We start from the raw sequence: 18791 nt of genomic DNA on the forward strand, positions 1-18791 counted from the left end.
TAGAGAGATTCAACCATATTTACATGCGCTGTGTGAAAACACACATTTCTTTGAGCACAGTCAAGGACTTTTGGAATCGTGAAAGGACAGGGTTCTGGAAGCCTGCCTGAAGCTCTTCTATGGCAGTGTTTTGTTTTGTACGTCGATAACATGAGCAGGAATTTGAGAGAGGATTCTTCAATCAATATTTTGACCCTTGTGTGGACCAGCCATGCCAATTCCGATGGACATAAGATAGATATGAAATTGAAATGTAAGCGTTGCATCGAGACAATCGAAGGTAACAGTTGCTGGAAGGTCTGCAGAGGCATTCAGTTCCCATTACACCAGTGACCTGGACCCCCTGCCTAACAGTATTGATCTAACCGAACATAGCGGCCGATGAATCGTAGCTCTGTCATGTCTCCTTTCCGTACTGTCCTTAGCCCACAGAACACACAGCTGTAATTGCACACATTGACATGAGTGGAAGGCTTTGTCTGATTTGCATACGATTTTAAACGTTTTGGCTATTCCGTTCATCATGAGCGGAAAGGTATCAGAAATTTGTGATTGCCCCCATCCGTAGATCCGTATTTGTGGATTTCATGAGACATCAATTGTTGGGGATGGAATTACTGCTGGTATATGCCACCAATGTAAATCCTTCATGATGATCCTTATCAGAAAGCATTATCAGCAAGTTGCTTCCTGATAATTAATAGTGATATTAATGATTACTGGTATTTTTACTTACAGGCTTCTCTGTGCTTAAACAGACAGCCCTGTCTTTTGGTTGTTTTGATATGGTTTTATTGAGAGGAAGATTCACCATGGAGCAATCAGATAAATAACAGTTATCTCTTGTGTTTTCTGTTTGACTCCCCTCCTCTCAATCCCTTTAGTTGTCACTTTGATAAGGGCCAAGCCCATGTCATAGCTTACTGTCACTTTAAACGCCAGACAGAATAATAAAAACAGCGAGATACGTTTTACCTGTCTGTTGCAGATGGAAAATGAACATGTCAACATGTGTTTTGAAATGCTGCTAGCTGTTGTATCAGTCACAGAATCAAAAGTCTACACACCCGATAAAGTGGCTTGTGCTTCTGAGTAATAGGTTTAGCATTCACAGAAAGCAAAACTCAAGAGTTTCTTGATGTAGTCAAGCCATTCATTTTGGTTTAGTCTGTGTTCAGTGTCCTGTGTTTTCCACACCATCAGCAACCGTTCAGCTCTGCAGCCTCCCACACACATGCACGCTTACTTGATCGTCCATTAGACACACCCACTTATTTTAACCGCTGTGCGAATACTCACAATTCCCGTAGAGCTTGATGAAAATAGACCACAAGACTTAGGGTATCAAATTGAGTCCAAGCGTACACTAAAAATAGTCCTCTGTATTGTTTACGAGGCCAGTTTGTGTTGGCAGGGTGCAGTGTCACGCTCTCTGCAAAGCGACCGCATACGCCTATTGAAAATAACACGTTTGTCCTGAGCGGAGGAGGTGTTTGTAGCCCAGAACACGCTGTTTTGTGGTTGTGGGAACTTTGCGGTTGCATGAATATAGTGAAGATTGAGTTTGGAGAACGACTTCTGACCAAAAGGTCATTGGGTAGGCCACCATTCAGCTCAAATGTTCCTGGAGAATATTTTGGATGGTATCCCTAAAAATGTTCCCATGGAAATTGACGAATTTTATCTAAAAATTTGTGTGTGTGTGTCTCTCTCTCTCTCTGTCTCTCTCTCTCTCTTTTTCTCTCTCTCTCTCTCTCTGTCTCTCTCTCTCTCTGTCTCTCTCTCTTTGTCTCTCTCTCTCTGTCTCTCTCTCTCTGTCTCTCTGTCTCTCTGTCTCTCTCTGTCTCTGTCTCTCTCTCTCTCTCTCTCTCTCTCTCTCTCTCTCTCTCTCTCTCTCTCTCTCTGATTTGTCTTGAAGGTTAACATGATCAGGATTTAAGCTGAAAGAGCTTCTTCCCGGACTGTCTGATTGCCTTACTATGTTTGCCCTGCACTCTTTGTAAACAGCAGAGAGCGGCAGTGAAACATTGTAGTCTTGACTGAAAATGACTGACTACTCATGTGAAAACTCATTCGGAATGCATGATGAAGCCCTGTCTTGTCTCCCTGTCAGAGTACAGTAGAACTGTAGTGATGGATACCATCTGCCCAATAAAGTTTTAGGTGGAGTATTGGCTGACACACAGTATGGTGTTCTCTTTTTGGCCATGTATAGCAACAGGATTTTAAGACGGGCATATTTCAGTTTTTCACCCAGGAATGGTGTCTGGAAGCCTAAACCCTTCCAGGGGACATTCTTCTGCCCTCCATAGGGAAATAAGGGTTCACTTGTTCATTTCTTTATCGAGACAACATTTATCCATTGGGCTATTGAGCATAAATCTTTCCCATAACTAATGTCTACCACATACTGTACATACCTGTTACTCCCCCCATGCTTGTGTGTCACCATTTATGCTGCCCCCGTCCCTTGAAACGGTGGTTTTATCAGCAGCTTTTGTTTCCTTCTCACGTCTCTTCAGAGAGAGACTGTAGTCCACCCTAGTGAGGAGCTGTAGTCCACCCTAGTGAGGAGCTGTAGTCCACCCTAGTGAGGAGCTGTAGTCCACCCTAGTGAGGAGCTGTAGTCCACCCTAGTGAGGAGCTGTAGTCCACCCTAGTGAGGAGCTGTAGTCCACCCTAGTGAGGAGCTGTAGTCCACCCTAGTGAGGAGCTGTAGTCCACCCTAGTGAGGAGCTGTAGTCCACCCTAGTGAGGAGCTGTAGTCCACCCTAGTGAGGAGCTGTAGTCCACCCTAGTGAGGAGCTGTAGTCCACCCTAGTGAGGAGCTGTAGTCCACCCTAGTGAGGAGCTGTAGTCCACCCTAGTGAGGAGCTGTGCCTCCTCTGCTCCGGCTGTGAATGGACCATTCTTTGCACCAAAGCCAGGTGACAGGCCTGATTTAAAACCACTGACCAGAAATGAAAAAAGCAGGCCTTTCCTGCCCCCCCACCATAGCTCTCAGACCAGCCCTTGTCTGCAGACCCACGCTTGGTTACGAGGGGCCGCAGAGCATAGGGCCCCTCCGAAAGAAAGTCAAAGCACTCAAAGGTCTCCATCCTGGGAGTTGTTTTCTTCTTTTTCGTGCAAATGGAGAGGCCTCACTATATTCTGGCCTGCTGACAACACAAATATGGCTGTAAAGCATCGAGGACTGTTTATTTATTCTACACCAGGAGTGGAATGCTCCCCAAAGAGGGATGAAGATGGTGTTTGGATGGCCTATCATTAACCAGCAGGCTCCACTGTCATGACATATTGTCATAGATGTAGGAAGCGTGGACCTAGTACGGGTGATGTAAAATCATTAGAAATGGGAGGGATGTCAGTGGAAGTGACCATTCAAATAACTTTGTGCTAGATATGTGGATCACTTCTTTGTCAGGAAGGTATTGCTTACAGAATGCATAGCGTCAACGGACTAAAATATCCTTAAAATGATAGTATTTGGTTGTTCTATGGTTATTTTGATATGTTTGTTTTGGTTGCACAGTCTAATATATTTGAGGCAATCAAATTGTTAACCATCATTAGATATAGGTTATATTTATCTACTAACATCATAGTTGCCGTTAACTTCATAGTTGCTGAGTTGGTGTTTACAGATTGTGCATCAGGTTTGTATTCCTGTATGCTGGTTAGTGTCTGGGTCTGCGTGTTGAGCGCTACTTGGCTGTGCTGAAGACAACTATAATCCCCCTGAATGCTGTATTTACCACGAGCAGTCTGACAGCCAAGCAAATTACAGGTCTTCTGTGTCTGTGTATCTATGAGACCTTTGGTGCTGCACCGCAGAAACATGACTCAAGACATGGTTGAAGAACTCTGTCTCTTTGCCTTCTAGGTGATGGCCTTCTGGAATGCAGCATGGCCCTGCCAACAATCCCGGTTTCATATAACAAGATTAGTATTCTCTTTAGGTTTCTGTATAGGCATGTCGGTTCTCGTTTCGATACAGGGATCTTTAATTAGGTCTTAATTTGATTTGAGGAAAATAAATGCCCTATAATTTCTGGCAAGCCAATGGTTCGCCTTGCAACGCGGGGTAAAGTGTGCTAAAGACAGGGTGATATGCCAGACTGACTCCGACTATCATGCCAAGAAAAACTTTGCAAGTACCTGATTTTACAGCGAGCTCTGTGAACATTCCATGGGCTGAGCTTTAAATCTGGTGCGTGGACATGCTGAACAAAATGGTTCCAGACTCCCTGCTGCACACCGATAGCAGATAGAGGTTTATTTGAAGTGACGGCAAATAAAACATGATTGGCATCCAAGACTGGAAAAGACTGGAAAATCATAAAGAGTGGGTCAAAAAGGGCGGAAGATAACCTAGCGGTCAAGAGAATTGGGCCAGTAACTGAAAGGTCGCTGGTGCGAATCCCCGAGCCGACTGGGTGAAAAATCTGTTGATGTGCCCATGAGCAAGGCACTTAACCCTAAATTGCTCCTGTAAGTCACTCTGGATAAGAGAGTCTGCTAATGACAATGAATTTAAAACATATATATTAATTAGGTCATTAAGAGTTGAACCATGGCAAGATGCAACCAAAACAATACTGTTCTTTTAACTAACTATTTTTTACTTTTTAGGTCATGCGGTCTGGATAAATGGCTGGCCCTTGTTGTGAAACATAGTATCACCATCAGTTTAATGCAAGCTTTCAAAATGTCATCTGGAGAAAAAGGCTAGTCATTGGTGCAGCTGCATGCAAAAAGGAGGCTTCATGTCAATCCAGCTGAAGATATAGTGACCCGTTGTGGGTCAAAGACTGAGCATAGCCAGCCAGGTGTGCTGCCTTATGAATTCATCTCATACCACTATCCTGTAGTATCTCTGGAATACAACACAGCGTTTCATTGGCTGGATATTTCCCCTAATCAGTCTGCAGGTTCTGCAGTGTTTCACATATATCATCTTTGATAGATGTATTCCTGCAGCGTGTGATGCGTTTTCATGCAGGTGGCTTGATGGGACCATTAGATTGTAGACTGTCATACTAGGCTGTACTAAACGGACCGACGTGTATACCTTTCAGTGTGCCCCAGTCCACTCAGTTACCACAACAGGTCTAACTGGAAGGTGTCCTCTCCCGTTTTGAAATTCAGGAGAGGACACGTTCGGACAAGACCCGTTCTTGCTTGCGCCGCCAGGATTACTCTCTGCAAATTAATTGTTTGAATGTTTATGTAGTTGTTTCCAGTGGCACGTTTAATTCTGCTTCTCGTGTCAGGATGCCGTGTAAGGACAAAAATGGCACAGAAATAATTTACATGGTTATGTTTCTCCCAACAACTGAACTTGAGTACAGTTACAGTTTTCATTTCTTACTTCTTTTAAATGAGACTTTCATAAATACCAACTTCCATCTATATTTCATTTCTCAATAACAAATAGACTATGGCATCTTTTCAGCAGTTCACTAACATTTATCTAATGTAATCAGTGTTCGAGCGTGCAGCAAACATTTTTCAAAATGAAAAGACAACTGCAGCTTTTAAGACTTATTTTTCTACAGACGGTTTGAGCAGAGTCTCGTCCCACATACTTGTGTTTGGGAGGCTGCCGTTCTCGGTGTTGGAGCCAAGACCTCTGCAGCTGTTGGACAGGCGTTTGTCGGCAAGCTAGAGGAGAGGAGCTAGGGTTTCTGTTTACCTTTTGGATCTTATGACTTAATATGGTGGCTCGCGAAGAACGTGACAAATTACAGACGCTGTCGGTCAGAACCAGGTCCATGGGTCAGAACCTGGAACCACCCCCCACTCCATACACACACACCCTACCTCATTTGTCATCTGACAACGGTTCCTCATTTTGTATTGGACTGTGTCTCTCGTGGCTACTATCCAATTCCGTAACGAGCAGCAGCTGGCTCAGAGGCCTGTACTCGGCGCTGCATCCCCTACCTGATGAATGCGTCAGTTGTTGGTTGGTTAGCTGTCCCTCTCTGTTCAGACCCCTGCCATCTATGCTCGTACTGTTGCAGCCCCCCAGTTACAATTGACTGTGGTCCAGTTGACCTGGAAAAGTTTCAAGGCCTTGGCATCATGTCCTTGCCTGCAGTTAAAAGAAAACACGCTTCTTGAAAGGCCTGTGCAACATGAGTCATGCAGACCTCTGATAGCAGTTCATTGTGTTGCTAGTGATTACATCTGCTACTGCGATGAGCCGAAGTTGTTGCCTCAACTTTCTCTTGTGTTCATCTGTGCCACACGAGGAGAACAATGATATTGCCATGACTGCACAGCAGAGTTTCAGGCCATATGAAGTGATGTCTGTGATGACTCAAGTGGGAATTGTAGGTCAGATTCCTCCATTTATAGTCATTTAATGAAAAGACCTCTGGTGTGTTCAGATAGGGGGCCCATGCTTGTTCATTTCTTTCTTTTCCTTTCTCTGGGCCTCTGGAAATGTTTTCAGGGATAATGCTCTATTTCAAGATGGCTGTGGTTAACTTGCTTTCTCTTTTTTCCTCCTCTTGACTTTTCCACATCACCAGTGTTCATAATGTACATATGAACAACTATGTAGGAACTGGGGGAGGACAGTAGTCTCAAAACTGTAGGAGATAAGGAGTGCATTTGTTGTTAATCGTTGTCTAGAGAAATAAATAACTGCTACAGTGCAGTCTGATTCACTGATACTCTGATGGCGGGTTACACATGTCTAAATCAAACATTGAGACAACCTTTTAAAAGACAACATGCTGAGGCAAAGCTTCCGGCTGGCTAAAATGGACTTTTAGGTCATCTGTCATAGATATCGTTCAGTCCCCCCTCTTAATGGCCTCTTCCTCCTCTCGGGCAGTGGGTTTCCTGTCTCCGCTGGAGGGATCCCGAATGCTTAGCGAAGAATGAGACTGAGGTGGAGCAGGAGGCCACAGGGCCTGGGAGAGGCAGTGGAAAATACTCTGTTGCTAAAAACATTGACTGACACACAGAGGCTTTGGGTCATTGGGTTGTAAGTAATATTATGGTGATCCTACTGTACTCTGTTATTAGTGACTATATTATGTAGGACAGATTAGCTGCATAGTTTTTTGTCGTTTCCGTTATAGCATGGAATGGTAATATACCACAGATAGCCGTTTGTAATTATTAGGAATGGCGTTTTATAATGTAGAACATAATTAGCCGTAACTTGCATGGAACATTTTATATTCCTCAAGGATTGGTTATTCGCACATGTATGAGTACTGCCAGGTGCATGTATCGAAAGCTACAATGACAATGATTAGAGGGGTGTGCCTCATGTACCTACAGGTGTGGCTCCATTGCCCCTGTGTGGGATAAGGTTTCATAGTCTTCTTTCTGCATAGTCTTATTAATGGAGGGAACAATGCCACAGGCTTTGTGATACTTGTGCACAGACAATCAAACGAACCCAGTTTGTAGTATTAATGGCACTGATTGATTCTGAGCATGTTAATTGTGTCTAAATGTTGTCATTAGTCTCTGTCTAGAATCCTCTCAGATCCTTACTTTGTAATGTTTGTTTTATTTATCATATGGGTGTGTTTAAGGTACCTTCATTTAATTAACCCGGTTACCCTAACCCAGGCAGCAGGAAATGAGCTAATTTCTTCAGGAAACATTTAGAAGCGGCTTGTTTTTGATGATGTAGGCAATTAGATAAAAGAAAGGAATTTAACACCCGTTTCCCACAGCAGGAGGCTAGTTTAGAATTGAGAAATATGTCAACATTGAACAAGTCTCTTGTTTCCCGTCTGCCCCAGAAGGCCTGAGACCATGGGAACAGTAAATAAATCTATGCGGAAATGCTTCCCCTGCCCTTGGGTGTGTAGCCTGAGCTAACTGCTTCAACATGAAGGAAGTTTCCCCCTACATGTCTGTTAGCAGTCTGGCATGGAGCTGTTTTCCCCTATCTGGGAAAGGATTGCTACTGCACATTAGTGGGGTCATTCATTAAGACCCATGGAGATTTCTTTCTGAAGGTCTGGTCTGTGCATGTAGTCTGTTAATGAGTGAAGCAGTAGAGTTGTCTTATGGCCATCGGTGTACTATAAAATGAAAATGGCTCCCAGGTGTTACCTACTTTGTGGCTTTTCTCTCAAATATATTACAGTACAGGTCTCAATGCATGTTTCTGAGGTATGTGAGGAGAGGTCATTTTAATGAATTAGTTGGGCCCTGAGCTTTAATGAATTAGTTGGGACCCGAAGCTTTAATGAATTAGTTGGGCCCTGAGGTTCAATGAATTAGTTGGGCCCTGAGGTTCAATGAATTAGTTGGGCCCTGAGGTTTAATGAATTAGTTGGGCCCTGAGGTTCAATGAATTAGTTGGGCCCTGAGCTTTAATGAATTAGTTGGGCCCTGAGCTTTAATGGATTAGTTGGGCCCTGAGGTTTAATGAATTAGTTGGGCCCTGAGGTTCAATGAATTAGTTGGGCGCTGAGCTTTAATGAATTATTTGGGCCCTGAGGTTCAATGAATTAGTTGGGCCCTGAGCTTTAATGAATTAGTTGGGCCCTGAGCTTTAATGAATTAGTTGGGCCCTGAGGTTTAATGAATTAGTTGGGCCCTGAGCTTTAATGAATTAGTTGGGCCCTGAGCTTTAATGAATTAGTTGGGCCCTGAGCTTTAATGAATTAGTTGGGCCCTGAGCTTTAATGAATTAGTTGGGCCCTGAGCTTTAATGAATTAGTTGGGCCCTGAGCTTTAATGAATTAGTTGGGCCCTGAGGTTTAATGAATTAGTTGGGCCCTGAGCTTTAATGAATTAGTTGGGCCCTGAGCTTTAATGAATTAGTTGGGCCCTGAGCTTTAATTAATTAGTTGGGCCCTGAGCTTTAATTAATTAGTTGGGCCCTGAGCTTTAATTAATTAGTTGGGCCCTGAGCTTTAAGGATTTTGATGTGTATTGTATAAGAAAGTCTTTCTTGCATACTTTATTTTCCAAAACTACTTAGACTGAACAAAAATAGAAACGCAACATATAAAGTGTTGGTACCATGTTTCATGAGCTGAAATAGAAGATCCCAGAAATGTTCCATGCGCACAGTAATCGTATTTCTCTCAAAATATGTGCACAAATTCATTTACATCCCTGTTAGTGAGCATTTCTCCTTTGCCAAGATAATCCATCGACCGGACAGGTGTGGCATATCAAGAAGCTAGTTAAAAAGCATGATCATTACACAGGTACCTTGTGCTGGGGACAATAAAAGGCCACTCTAAAATGTGCAGATGTGCAAAATGTACAATGCCACAGATGTCTCAAGTTTTGAGGGACTGTGCAATTGGCATGCTGACTGCAGGAATGTCCACCAGAGATGTTGCCAGAGAATTGAATGTTACTTTCTCTACCATAAGCCGCCTCTAACATTGTTTTAGAGAATTTGACAATGCGTCCAACCGGCCTCACAACTGCACACCACATGAATGGCGTTGTGTGGGAGAGCCGAGAGCCGTTTGCTGATGTCAACATTGTGAACAGAGTGCCCCATGGTGGCGATGGGGTTTTGGTATGGACAGACATAAGCTACGAACACGATGGCAATTTGAATTCACAGAGCTACCGTGACGAGATCCTGAGGCCCATCGTTGTGCCATTCTTCCACCGCCATCACCTCATGTTTCAGTATGATTTCTGCCAATATCCAGCAACTTTTCACAGCCATTGAAGAGGACTGGGACAGCATTCCACAGGCCACAATCAACAGCCTGATCACTCTATGCGAAGGAGATGTGTCGCGCTGCATGAGGCAAATCGTGGTCACACCAGAAACTGACTGGTTTTCTTGTCCAAGCCCCTACTTATTTTTAAGGTATCTGTGGCCAACACAAATACCTTTTAAAAAATATATATCTGTATTCCCAGTCATGTGAAATCCATAGATTAGGGGCTAATTAACTTTTTACTGATTTCCTTATGAATTGCAAGTCAGTAAAATCTTTGAAATTGTTGCATGTTGCGTTTTATATTATTGTGCAGTATATTTTACAATCTTATTGATATGTCTTTGGTTAAATGTATTGGAATGATAATATATTGTGTTTTCTTAGGATAATCAAATGCCTTATGCATCAAATACCCCTTTGGAGCATCAATTACAGCGGCTTTGTTTTCCGTAGTCCTTCACAAAATATCTGCCATACTGATGCTGGACTGATTTCTCTGCCAGAGACCAGGGTCATGCTCTCAATTCCTTTGAAAGGTTTTATTTTAACAACATGGCTTTACCACTAATTAGTCTCTGCTTTAGGAAATGAAAGCTTGGTGTGATATAATTTTTCAAAGGTAAAAGATCAATGGGGAAAATGGAGTGACTATATTCTGAAGGTCAGACGTCTTTCTGAGAATTTAGGGTCACCATGGGAAAATGTATTACTTATCTTTGTATGAGTGCTGAAATTCAGTGGAAAGACTAATTATACCCGCTCTGTATTACTCTGATACACTGTAACACTGCCAAATTAATATTGGAAATGTGTGGGAAGAAGTTGGTGGAAATGAAAGTTGGTGGTAAACTAATCGTTTTTTTTCTTCTATTTTCTAGGATTCCGTAAAATCAGCCTGGATGACCTTCGTAAAGCCTACATCGTCAAGGACGTGCAGCAGTACATCCTCCACAGACTCGACCAGGAGGAGGCCCTTCGCCAGCATCTTACCAAGGAGACGGCCGAGATGCTAAACCAGCTGCACATCAAAAGCAGCGGCTGCTTCCTGTACCTGGAGCGAGTGCTGGATGGGGTGGTGGAGAACTTCATCATGCTGCGAGAGATCCGCGACATCCCCGGCACGCTCAACGGCCTCTACTTGTGGCTCTGCCAAAGGCTGTTTGTACGGAAGCAGTTTGCCAAAGTCCAGCCCATCCTCAACGTGATCCTCGCCACCTGCAGGCCGCTTACTGTCAAGGAGCTTTACTATGCTGTCTGGACCAAAAACATGGCCCTCACCATGGAGGACTTTCAGAAGAAGATGGACATCCTCTCCAAGTTGTTGATCGATGGCCTCAGAAGTACTAAGATCCTCTTTCACTACAGTTTTGCCGAGTGGCTCCTGGATGTTAAGCATTGTACCCAAAAGTACTTGTGTAATGAAGCGGAGGGACATAGAATGATGGCAATGAGTTACACTTGCAGGGCCAAGCAGCTCAAACCGCTGGAGGTGCAGGAGTTTGCCCTGCATCTGATCAAATCCAACCTGAAGATAGACTCTTTCAACCTGGCTCTTTGGATGGTGTGGAATGGCACACCCACTAAAGACTCTCTTTCCACCTCCATACCTAAAGAACAGGAGGTGCTGCAGCTTCTGGTCAAAGCTGGGGCTCATGTCAACAACGAGGACGACCATGCCTCCTGCATAGTGCAGCAGGCACTGGAGAGAGAGGATTCCATTCGGACATTGCTAGACAATGGGGCCTCTGTGAACCAATGTGACTCCAGTGGCAGAACTTTGCTGGCCAATGCTGCGTACAGTGGAAACCTGGATGTGGTGAACTTTCTCATATCCAGAAGAGCCAACATGGAGCTGGAGGACAGCCATGGACAAACGGCACTTACTCTTGCTGCAAGACAAGGGCACACTAAGGTGGTCAACTGCCTCATTGGCTGTGAGGCAAACATCAATCACACAGACCATGATGGGTGGACCGCCCTTAGGTCTGCGGCCTGGGGTGGGCATTCAGAGGTGGTGTCTGCTCTCCTCTACGCCGGTGCCAAAGTTGACTGTGCTGATGCCGACAGCAGAACCGCCTTGAGAGCCGCAGCTTGGGGAGGCCATGAAGACATCGTGCTGAACCTCCTCCAACACGGGGCAGAAGTCAACAAAGCAGACAATGAAGGAAGGACGGCTCTCATTGCAGCGGCATACATGGGGCACAGAGAAATCGTAGAGCACCTCTTGGAACATGGGGCAGAGGTGAACCATGAAGATGCGGACGGAAGGACAGCACTCTCAGTTGCTGCTCTCTGTGTGCCTGCCAGTAAAGGTCATGCCTCTGTCGTAAGCCTCCTCATTGACAGGGGTGCAGAGGTCGACCACTGCGACAAAGACTGCATGACACCCCTCCTTGTGGCTGCCTATGAAGGACATGTGGACGTAGTTGATCTGCTGCTGGAAGGTGGAGCTGATGTGGATCACACTGACAACAATGGCCGAACTCCTCTTCTTGCAGCAGCATCCATGGGCCATGCCTCTGTTGTCAATACCCTGCTTTTCTGGGGTGCAGCTGTAGACAGCATCGACAGTGAAGGAAGAACTGTTCTGAGCATAGCGTCTGCTCAAGGGAATGTAGAGGTGGTCCGAACTCTGCTGGACAGAGGGCTGGATGAAAATCACAGAGATGACTCAGGCTGGACCCCACTGCACATGGCCTCATTCGAGGGTCACCGGCAAGTATGCGATGCCCTCATTGAGCAAGGTGCCCGATGCACAGAGGTGGATAACGATGGTCGAATACCCCTGATATTGTCTGCGCAAGAGGGCCACTATGACTGTGTCCACATTCTTCTGGAAAACAAGTCTTGCATCGACCAGAGAGGTTACGATGGGAGGAATTCTCTCAGGGCGGCTGCACTGGAAGGCCACAGGGATATTGTTGAACTGTTGCTGAGTCATGATGCTGATATAGATTATAAAGACGCAGACGGACGCCCAACATTATACATATTGGCACTTGAGAATCAGCTAGCAATGGCGGAGTACTTCCTGGAAAATGGGGCAAATGTGGAAGTCAGCGACACAGAGGGAAGGACAGCCCTCCACGTGTCCTGCTGGCAAGGGCATGTAGAAATGGTCAGGATGCTGATCAACTATCATGCCGACGTGAACTCTTGTGACAACGAGAAGCGATCCGCCCTCCAGTCAGCAGCTTGGCAAGGCCATGCAAACGTTGTGCAGTTCTTGATTGACAATGGCACTCACGTGGATAATACATGTAATCAGGGGGCAACAGCGCTTGGCATTGCTGCCCAAGAGGGGCACAGAGATGTAGTGCAGATCCTTCTGGAGCATGGCGCTGACCCCAACCACGCAGACCAGTTTGGACGCACAGCCATGCGTGTGGCTGCAAAAGGGGGGCATTCAATGATCATCAAACTTCTTGAGAAGTATGGGGCCTCGAGTCTTAATGGCTGTAGTCCTTCGCCAGTACACACTATGGAACAGAAAATCCCACTCTCTGTATCTGGGAAAATGCACTCCCTCACAATCAAATCCAACAGCTCTGGCAGCACAGGAGCTGGAGATATGCAGTCATCTGGACGTGGTTTACAGAACGGTCCTGTCCACGCCTTCAGCTCCCCTTCGGAATCTCCTGACTCTACCGTGGACAGACAGAAGTTGTCTCTCTCAAATAATTCCCTCAAAAGTTCTAAGAACTCCTCACTGAGAACCACCTCGTCCACAGCGACTGCGCAGACTGTGCCGATAGATAGTTTCCACGGAATGACCTTCACAGAGCAAATCCAGCAACACTCTCTGCCTCGCAGTCGGAGCCGACAATCCATCGTCTCACCTTCCTCCACCACCAAGTCCATTGGACATCAGCCGGGGTCTCCAAGTGAATTTGACTGGGCTCAGGTTAAGCCAAGTCTCAAGTCGACCAAAGGGAGTAAGACCGAAAATACCACATCCAACAGCAAAGGGGGGTCTGGAGACAAGAAAAGGCTCAAGAGCATTGGCTCAACCCAGGGTCAGGTGTTAGAATATGAGATGACCCAGTTTGATAAGAGGATTGCGCTCAACAAGTCTGTAGCGAGCATTGCGGTGAAAGATCCTCATTGCAAGATCATGGTTGGTGGCTCCACCCAGACAGAAGTGGGACTGACCCAAGAGCAGTTGTTCATCCAACAGCAGAGCATTGCAGAGAAGAAGCGAAATGGCATTATGACCAACCCCAACTACCATCTTCAGGGCAATCAGGTTTTCCTCGGGAGGGTTTCTGTCCATAGGACTGTACAGAATAGAGGACACCAGGACGTTCTGGAGAACTACCCTATAGGGGAGACTGAATTAAGCCTTAAACAAGTCTTGAAACTGCAGATAGAAGGATCTGACCCTGGGTTTAACTACAAAAAGGAGACTCCATTATAGCTGGTAAGTGTTTAAACTAATCTGATGTCATGCTTTTTTCTAAGCATTAACCACCGACTCTAGAGTTCTTCTGGCGTTCAACAGTTGTTTTATTAATGATATAATAAGTAGATGATCAATTCAGACGTGCTTTATTTTCAGAATGGTTTCAAATGGTCTCATTACATCTTGAAGATAAAAGTACAAGTTAACAACATGCAGGGATGGGATGTAGGCTGAAGATCAGAATCCCTGTATACTAGTATACATGTCTGTATATTACTTGTATGATTGATTGCCACGTTGTTGATACAGTATGTTGTTATTAAAATACAATCTAATGACTCACTCACCACTACTGGAAACACTGTATGGAAATATCCTGTCAATATTTTATTATCATTAGTAGAACTTAAACAAACTTGAACATGACTGATGCATTTCAAAGAATGTCCTTCTCTGGCCAAGAAGACTACGATGTTTTCCAACTCAGCACTAACCCAAATCATTTTCATGACCGTTTCAGATGTCTTGAATGCCATTCGTCATGCAGACATCGGAGGGAATGTGCCAAAGCAACTATTTTCATCCGCATAAGAACCGATTGAATTGTTTTCCACTCTCAAGTGGAACACCTCAGAAAACCTAAGGGAAGAATGTTGATCGCTGCACAAGGCTTACACGAACTGATACTTCAATGTGCCTACATCTGTTACAGTCTTCTCAGTGTAATCATGCACACTATCATTTAATTTAATGTATTGATATTTATGCAGTGTATGCACTTTTTAAAAAGAGAATGACAAACATGCATTTGTTCAGTCTCCCGTTTATGCTCATGTGTTTCAAACTAATTGTTCAAAAGGATCATATATATATTTTTTTGTGTTGTTTTGTCCTGCAATCATACACACCAACAGCAATTTACCGCTGAGTACATTGTCACATCTGATCAGAGGGACATCAAGATAATCGATAACATGGGATAATGTTGCACGCGTTGATACTCTGTCTTTCTGAAAACCCCAAATAATTGGTGTTAACTTTGTTCAGTGTGCTAAGCATATACTATATATAAAAAAGTATGTGGACACCCCTTCAAATGAGTGGATTCTGCTATTTCAGCCACACCTGTTGCTTAGGGGTATAAAATCAAGCACGCAGAAATGCAATCTCCATAGACAAACATTGTCAGTAGAATGGCCTGAAGAGCACAGTGACTTTCAACATGGCACAGTCATATGATGCCACCTTTCCAACAAGTCAGTTCGTCAAATTTCAGCCCTGCTAGAGCTGCCCCGGTCAACTGTAAGTGCTATTATTGTGAAGTGGAAATGTCTAGGAGCAACAACGGCATGCCTTGAAGTGGTAGGCCACACAAGCTCAGAATAGGACCACCGAGTGCTGAAGCGCGTAAAAATCGTCTGTCCTCGGTTGCAACACTCACTACCGAGTTCCAAACTGCCTCTGGAAGCAACGTCAGCACAATAAGTGCTCCTCGGGAGTTTCATGAAATGGGTTTCCATGGCTGAGCAGCCGCACACAAGCCTAAGATCACCATGCGCAATGCCAAGTGTCGGAGTGGGTTGGAGTGGTATAAAGCTCGACGCCATTGTACTCTGCAGCAGTGGAAACGTGTTCTCTGGAGTGATTAATCACACTTCACCATCTGGCAGTCCGACGGAAGAATCTGGGTTTAGTGGATGCCAGGAGAACGCTACCTGCCCCAATGCATAGTGCCAACTAAAGTTTGGTGGAGGAGGAATAATGGTCTGGGGTTGGTAGCCTAGTGGTTAGGTAGCCTAGTGGTTAGAGCGTTGGACTTGTAACCGAAAGGTTGCTAGATCAAATCCCAGAGATGACAGGGTAAAAATCTGTTGTTCTGCCCCTGAACAAGGCAGTTAACCCAGGCTGTCATTGAAAATAAGAATTTGTTCTTAACTAACTTGCCTCATTAAATAGAAAATGGTTCAGGCTAGGCCCCTTAGTTCCAGTTAAGGGAAATCTTAATGCTGTGACATTCTAGACAATTCTGTGCTTCCTACCTGTTTCAGCATGTCAATGCCCCTGTGCACAAAGTGAGGTCCATACAGAAATCGTGTGGAAGAACTTGACTGGCCTGACCTCAGCACCTATGGGATGAATTGGAATGCCGACTGTGAGTCAGGCCTAATCGCCCAACATCAGTGTCCAACCTCACTAATGCTCTTGTGGCTGAATGGAAGCAAGAACCACAACAATGTTTCAACATCTAGTATAAAGCCTACGCAGAAGAGTGGAGGCTATTATAGCAGCAAAGGGGGGCCAACTCCATATTAATGCCTATGATTTTGGAATGAGATGTTTGACAGGCAGGTGTCCACATACTTCTGGTCATGTAGACTATGCTGTGTGTAATATGATAATAGTTAAGGCAATTTGCTATACAAGTATAATCAAGCATATTTATTTAGGAAAAAGCCACTTTCATTTGTATTGTAAGCTCTATCATGGTGCTGTGTTCAAAAAATTCCTGCAGTTATTTTGGACTCCATTTTGGTCGTCTTAATACTATTTTCTTTGCTGTGTGTATTGTAGTACTGCAGATACAGTAGCTAAGGGGGAGAGTTCGTTGAAAACGTTAAACCAATGTGATTTCATTTTGTCCCTGTGGGACTTTTCATTTGTTTCTGTGTGCATTTAAATGGATTAAAATAACCGTTAGTATACTGTCAACTACAGAGTTTGGTGCTGAATGCAAAGGTCTCAAGCTTAAACCGGGGTGAATGCATTCGTTGACAGAGTTCTATATATAACCTGCAATGCAAGAAACTAAATTCAAGCTTTGTTTCCCCTATTGTAGTGTGGCTATGTTCTGATAATTGCAGTATATTTTGTGGCAAGACAGAAAAAAGGCTCAAGGTTTACTTGTCACGACTTCACCTAGTAGTAGACTTCAATAATATGATGTTTTTAAGCCATTGTTTGAAATGTATGCTTATCATGCCAAAGTTGAAACAGCTTTTTTCTTCTTCGCCCGAGCGGCTGCAGATCAGTTACCCCAGCTCTAGCTCCGCTGGCAAGGGAGGGTCCTGGAGATGGTGCTTTGGGATTGGAAACATGTGTTTCTAATGGACTATGTGGAGCTGTGTGAGCATTTGCGTGTCATATTTTTGCAGGCTTTTCACAATGTTAACAGTGAGCAATTTTGTGCCAAGAGAAAAAAAACGTAAAGCTGTCGCATGCACACACACATACGGTATAAGCCCAAGTCAAAGCCCTCCGCTCTCCGGTACAGCTTGAAGGTGTGCTACAGTATGAAGGTATAAAGGAAGGTCTCATTTTAGGATCAATTCTGGACAAGTATTCAAACTTGTTTCGCCATCTATCAAACTGTCATTATTTGTCTTGCCTGTGTCGTCTGTAATATCGTTTTGAATTGACCCTAAACAATTTGATTGTAAATAGCTTACCATGTACATTGAACTTTTCATTTAAAAATGTATTTCCTGTACTCTATTAAGCCGAATTTTTTGATGTATATTAAAGTGCTTAATAAACATATTTGCTTTACTGCTGGAAGTTAGACTCTCTATTGTTACATTATTGTAATTTAATTATCACCATATTCTCAATTAATCCTTTTAACCACTGTACCAGACACTTAACAGAGATGCATACTACGCTATGTCTGTTCCCTATATGATAACCTTACGTGTCGAAGGCCATTACATGCATCCCTAAGCATTAGGCAACCGTTTCTTCTCTTGTCAAATAATTGCCTGTTTTGGCATTGTTGCCTGCCTTAATGCGTTGAATCTCATGAGGCCTACATATACACACAGATTGACTTGACCACTGTATCCTCTCGAGAAGTATGTCACGTTCTGGGATAGTCGTTTCCCAATGAACCTTGTGTCAATTGTGTTATCTAATAATAATACATGGCTTTCTACTGTTTACTTCAGCAATGACACATAGGTCAGCTATATGATGCAACATACAAAGGTCATCTGTTGATTCATTGGATAATGTCTTTTACTGACAAATTGACACTGAAATGTATCCAACTCCCATTTTTCAACGAGTCTCCATAGTGGATATCTGACTCAAATTAAAGATTGCATTGCAACCATAATTATTTATAGCCATCTTATCCGAGCATAGATGAAGTCAAATAAAAGCCTGATTCAGTAGCCCCCAGTGGGGTGGACATTTGGTCATAATGCAGAAGGTAGATAAAGAATAGGGTCTGATTTTCCTGTTATTAAAGCTATATAACCACAGGCTACACTGTCAATCTTTCCCCACCGTGCAGTTGATGGTGGAGGGCCTAACCAGGACATTGCATGCATCGCAGCACTTGGATCAAACTGAAGTGGAACAGAGGGCTGTGCCAAGCTCCATCACAGCTCTGCTTCACTCAGTTCACCACATAGGAAGAGATACATCAGAGGTCTGATCACAGGGATGGTATCGTACGATACAAGGGCGATTAACTGTTTAATCTACTTCCAAATAAATAAAGTGTTGATATTATGCTTGATTTTGAAGCAGATTGAAGCAAACATTTGTAATCAAAACAGTTATTAGCAGTTTATTTTTATAGGTTGGCAATTATAATGGGTATTTCTCTTTTCTGTTATCATGCTTTTGACAGTAAGTAACTTCGATCGTTGCACCCTTTTCATCCAGGCATTGACTGAACAGGAAAATGGTGTTATTTTGTGGTTTCG

The 18791-nt window shown here is 44.0% G+C and overlaps 1 protein-coding gene across 3 annotated transcripts in view; it reads left to right on the plus strand.

Annotated features, from left to right (window-relative positions):
• LOC139574401 (ankyrin repeat domain-containing protein 50-like) overlaps window positions 1-17628 on the plus strand; it is a 42120-nt gene extending 24492 nt beyond the window's left edge. For all 3 annotated transcript variants that reach the window (XM_071398934.1, XM_071398935.1, XM_071398936.1), the window contains 2 exons: window positions 10559-14100; window positions 14603-17628. In XM_071398934.1, coding sequence (XP_071255035.1) covers window positions 10559-14097 — 3539 coding nt within the window. In that variant the 3' untranslated portion in view covers window positions 14098-14100; window positions 14603-17628. The remainder of the gene's footprint in view (window positions 1-10558; window positions 14101-14602) is intronic.
• The last annotated feature ends 1163 nt before the right edge of the window (window positions 17629-18791 follow it).

The sequence above is a fragment of the Salvelinus alpinus genome, chromosome 4 (genome assembly GCF_045679555.1).
Source record: "Salvelinus alpinus chromosome 4, SLU_Salpinus.1, whole genome shotgun sequence".
In the NCBI taxonomy this organism is placed as follows: Eukaryota; Metazoa; Chordata; class Actinopteri; order Salmoniformes; family Salmonidae; genus Salvelinus; species Salvelinus alpinus.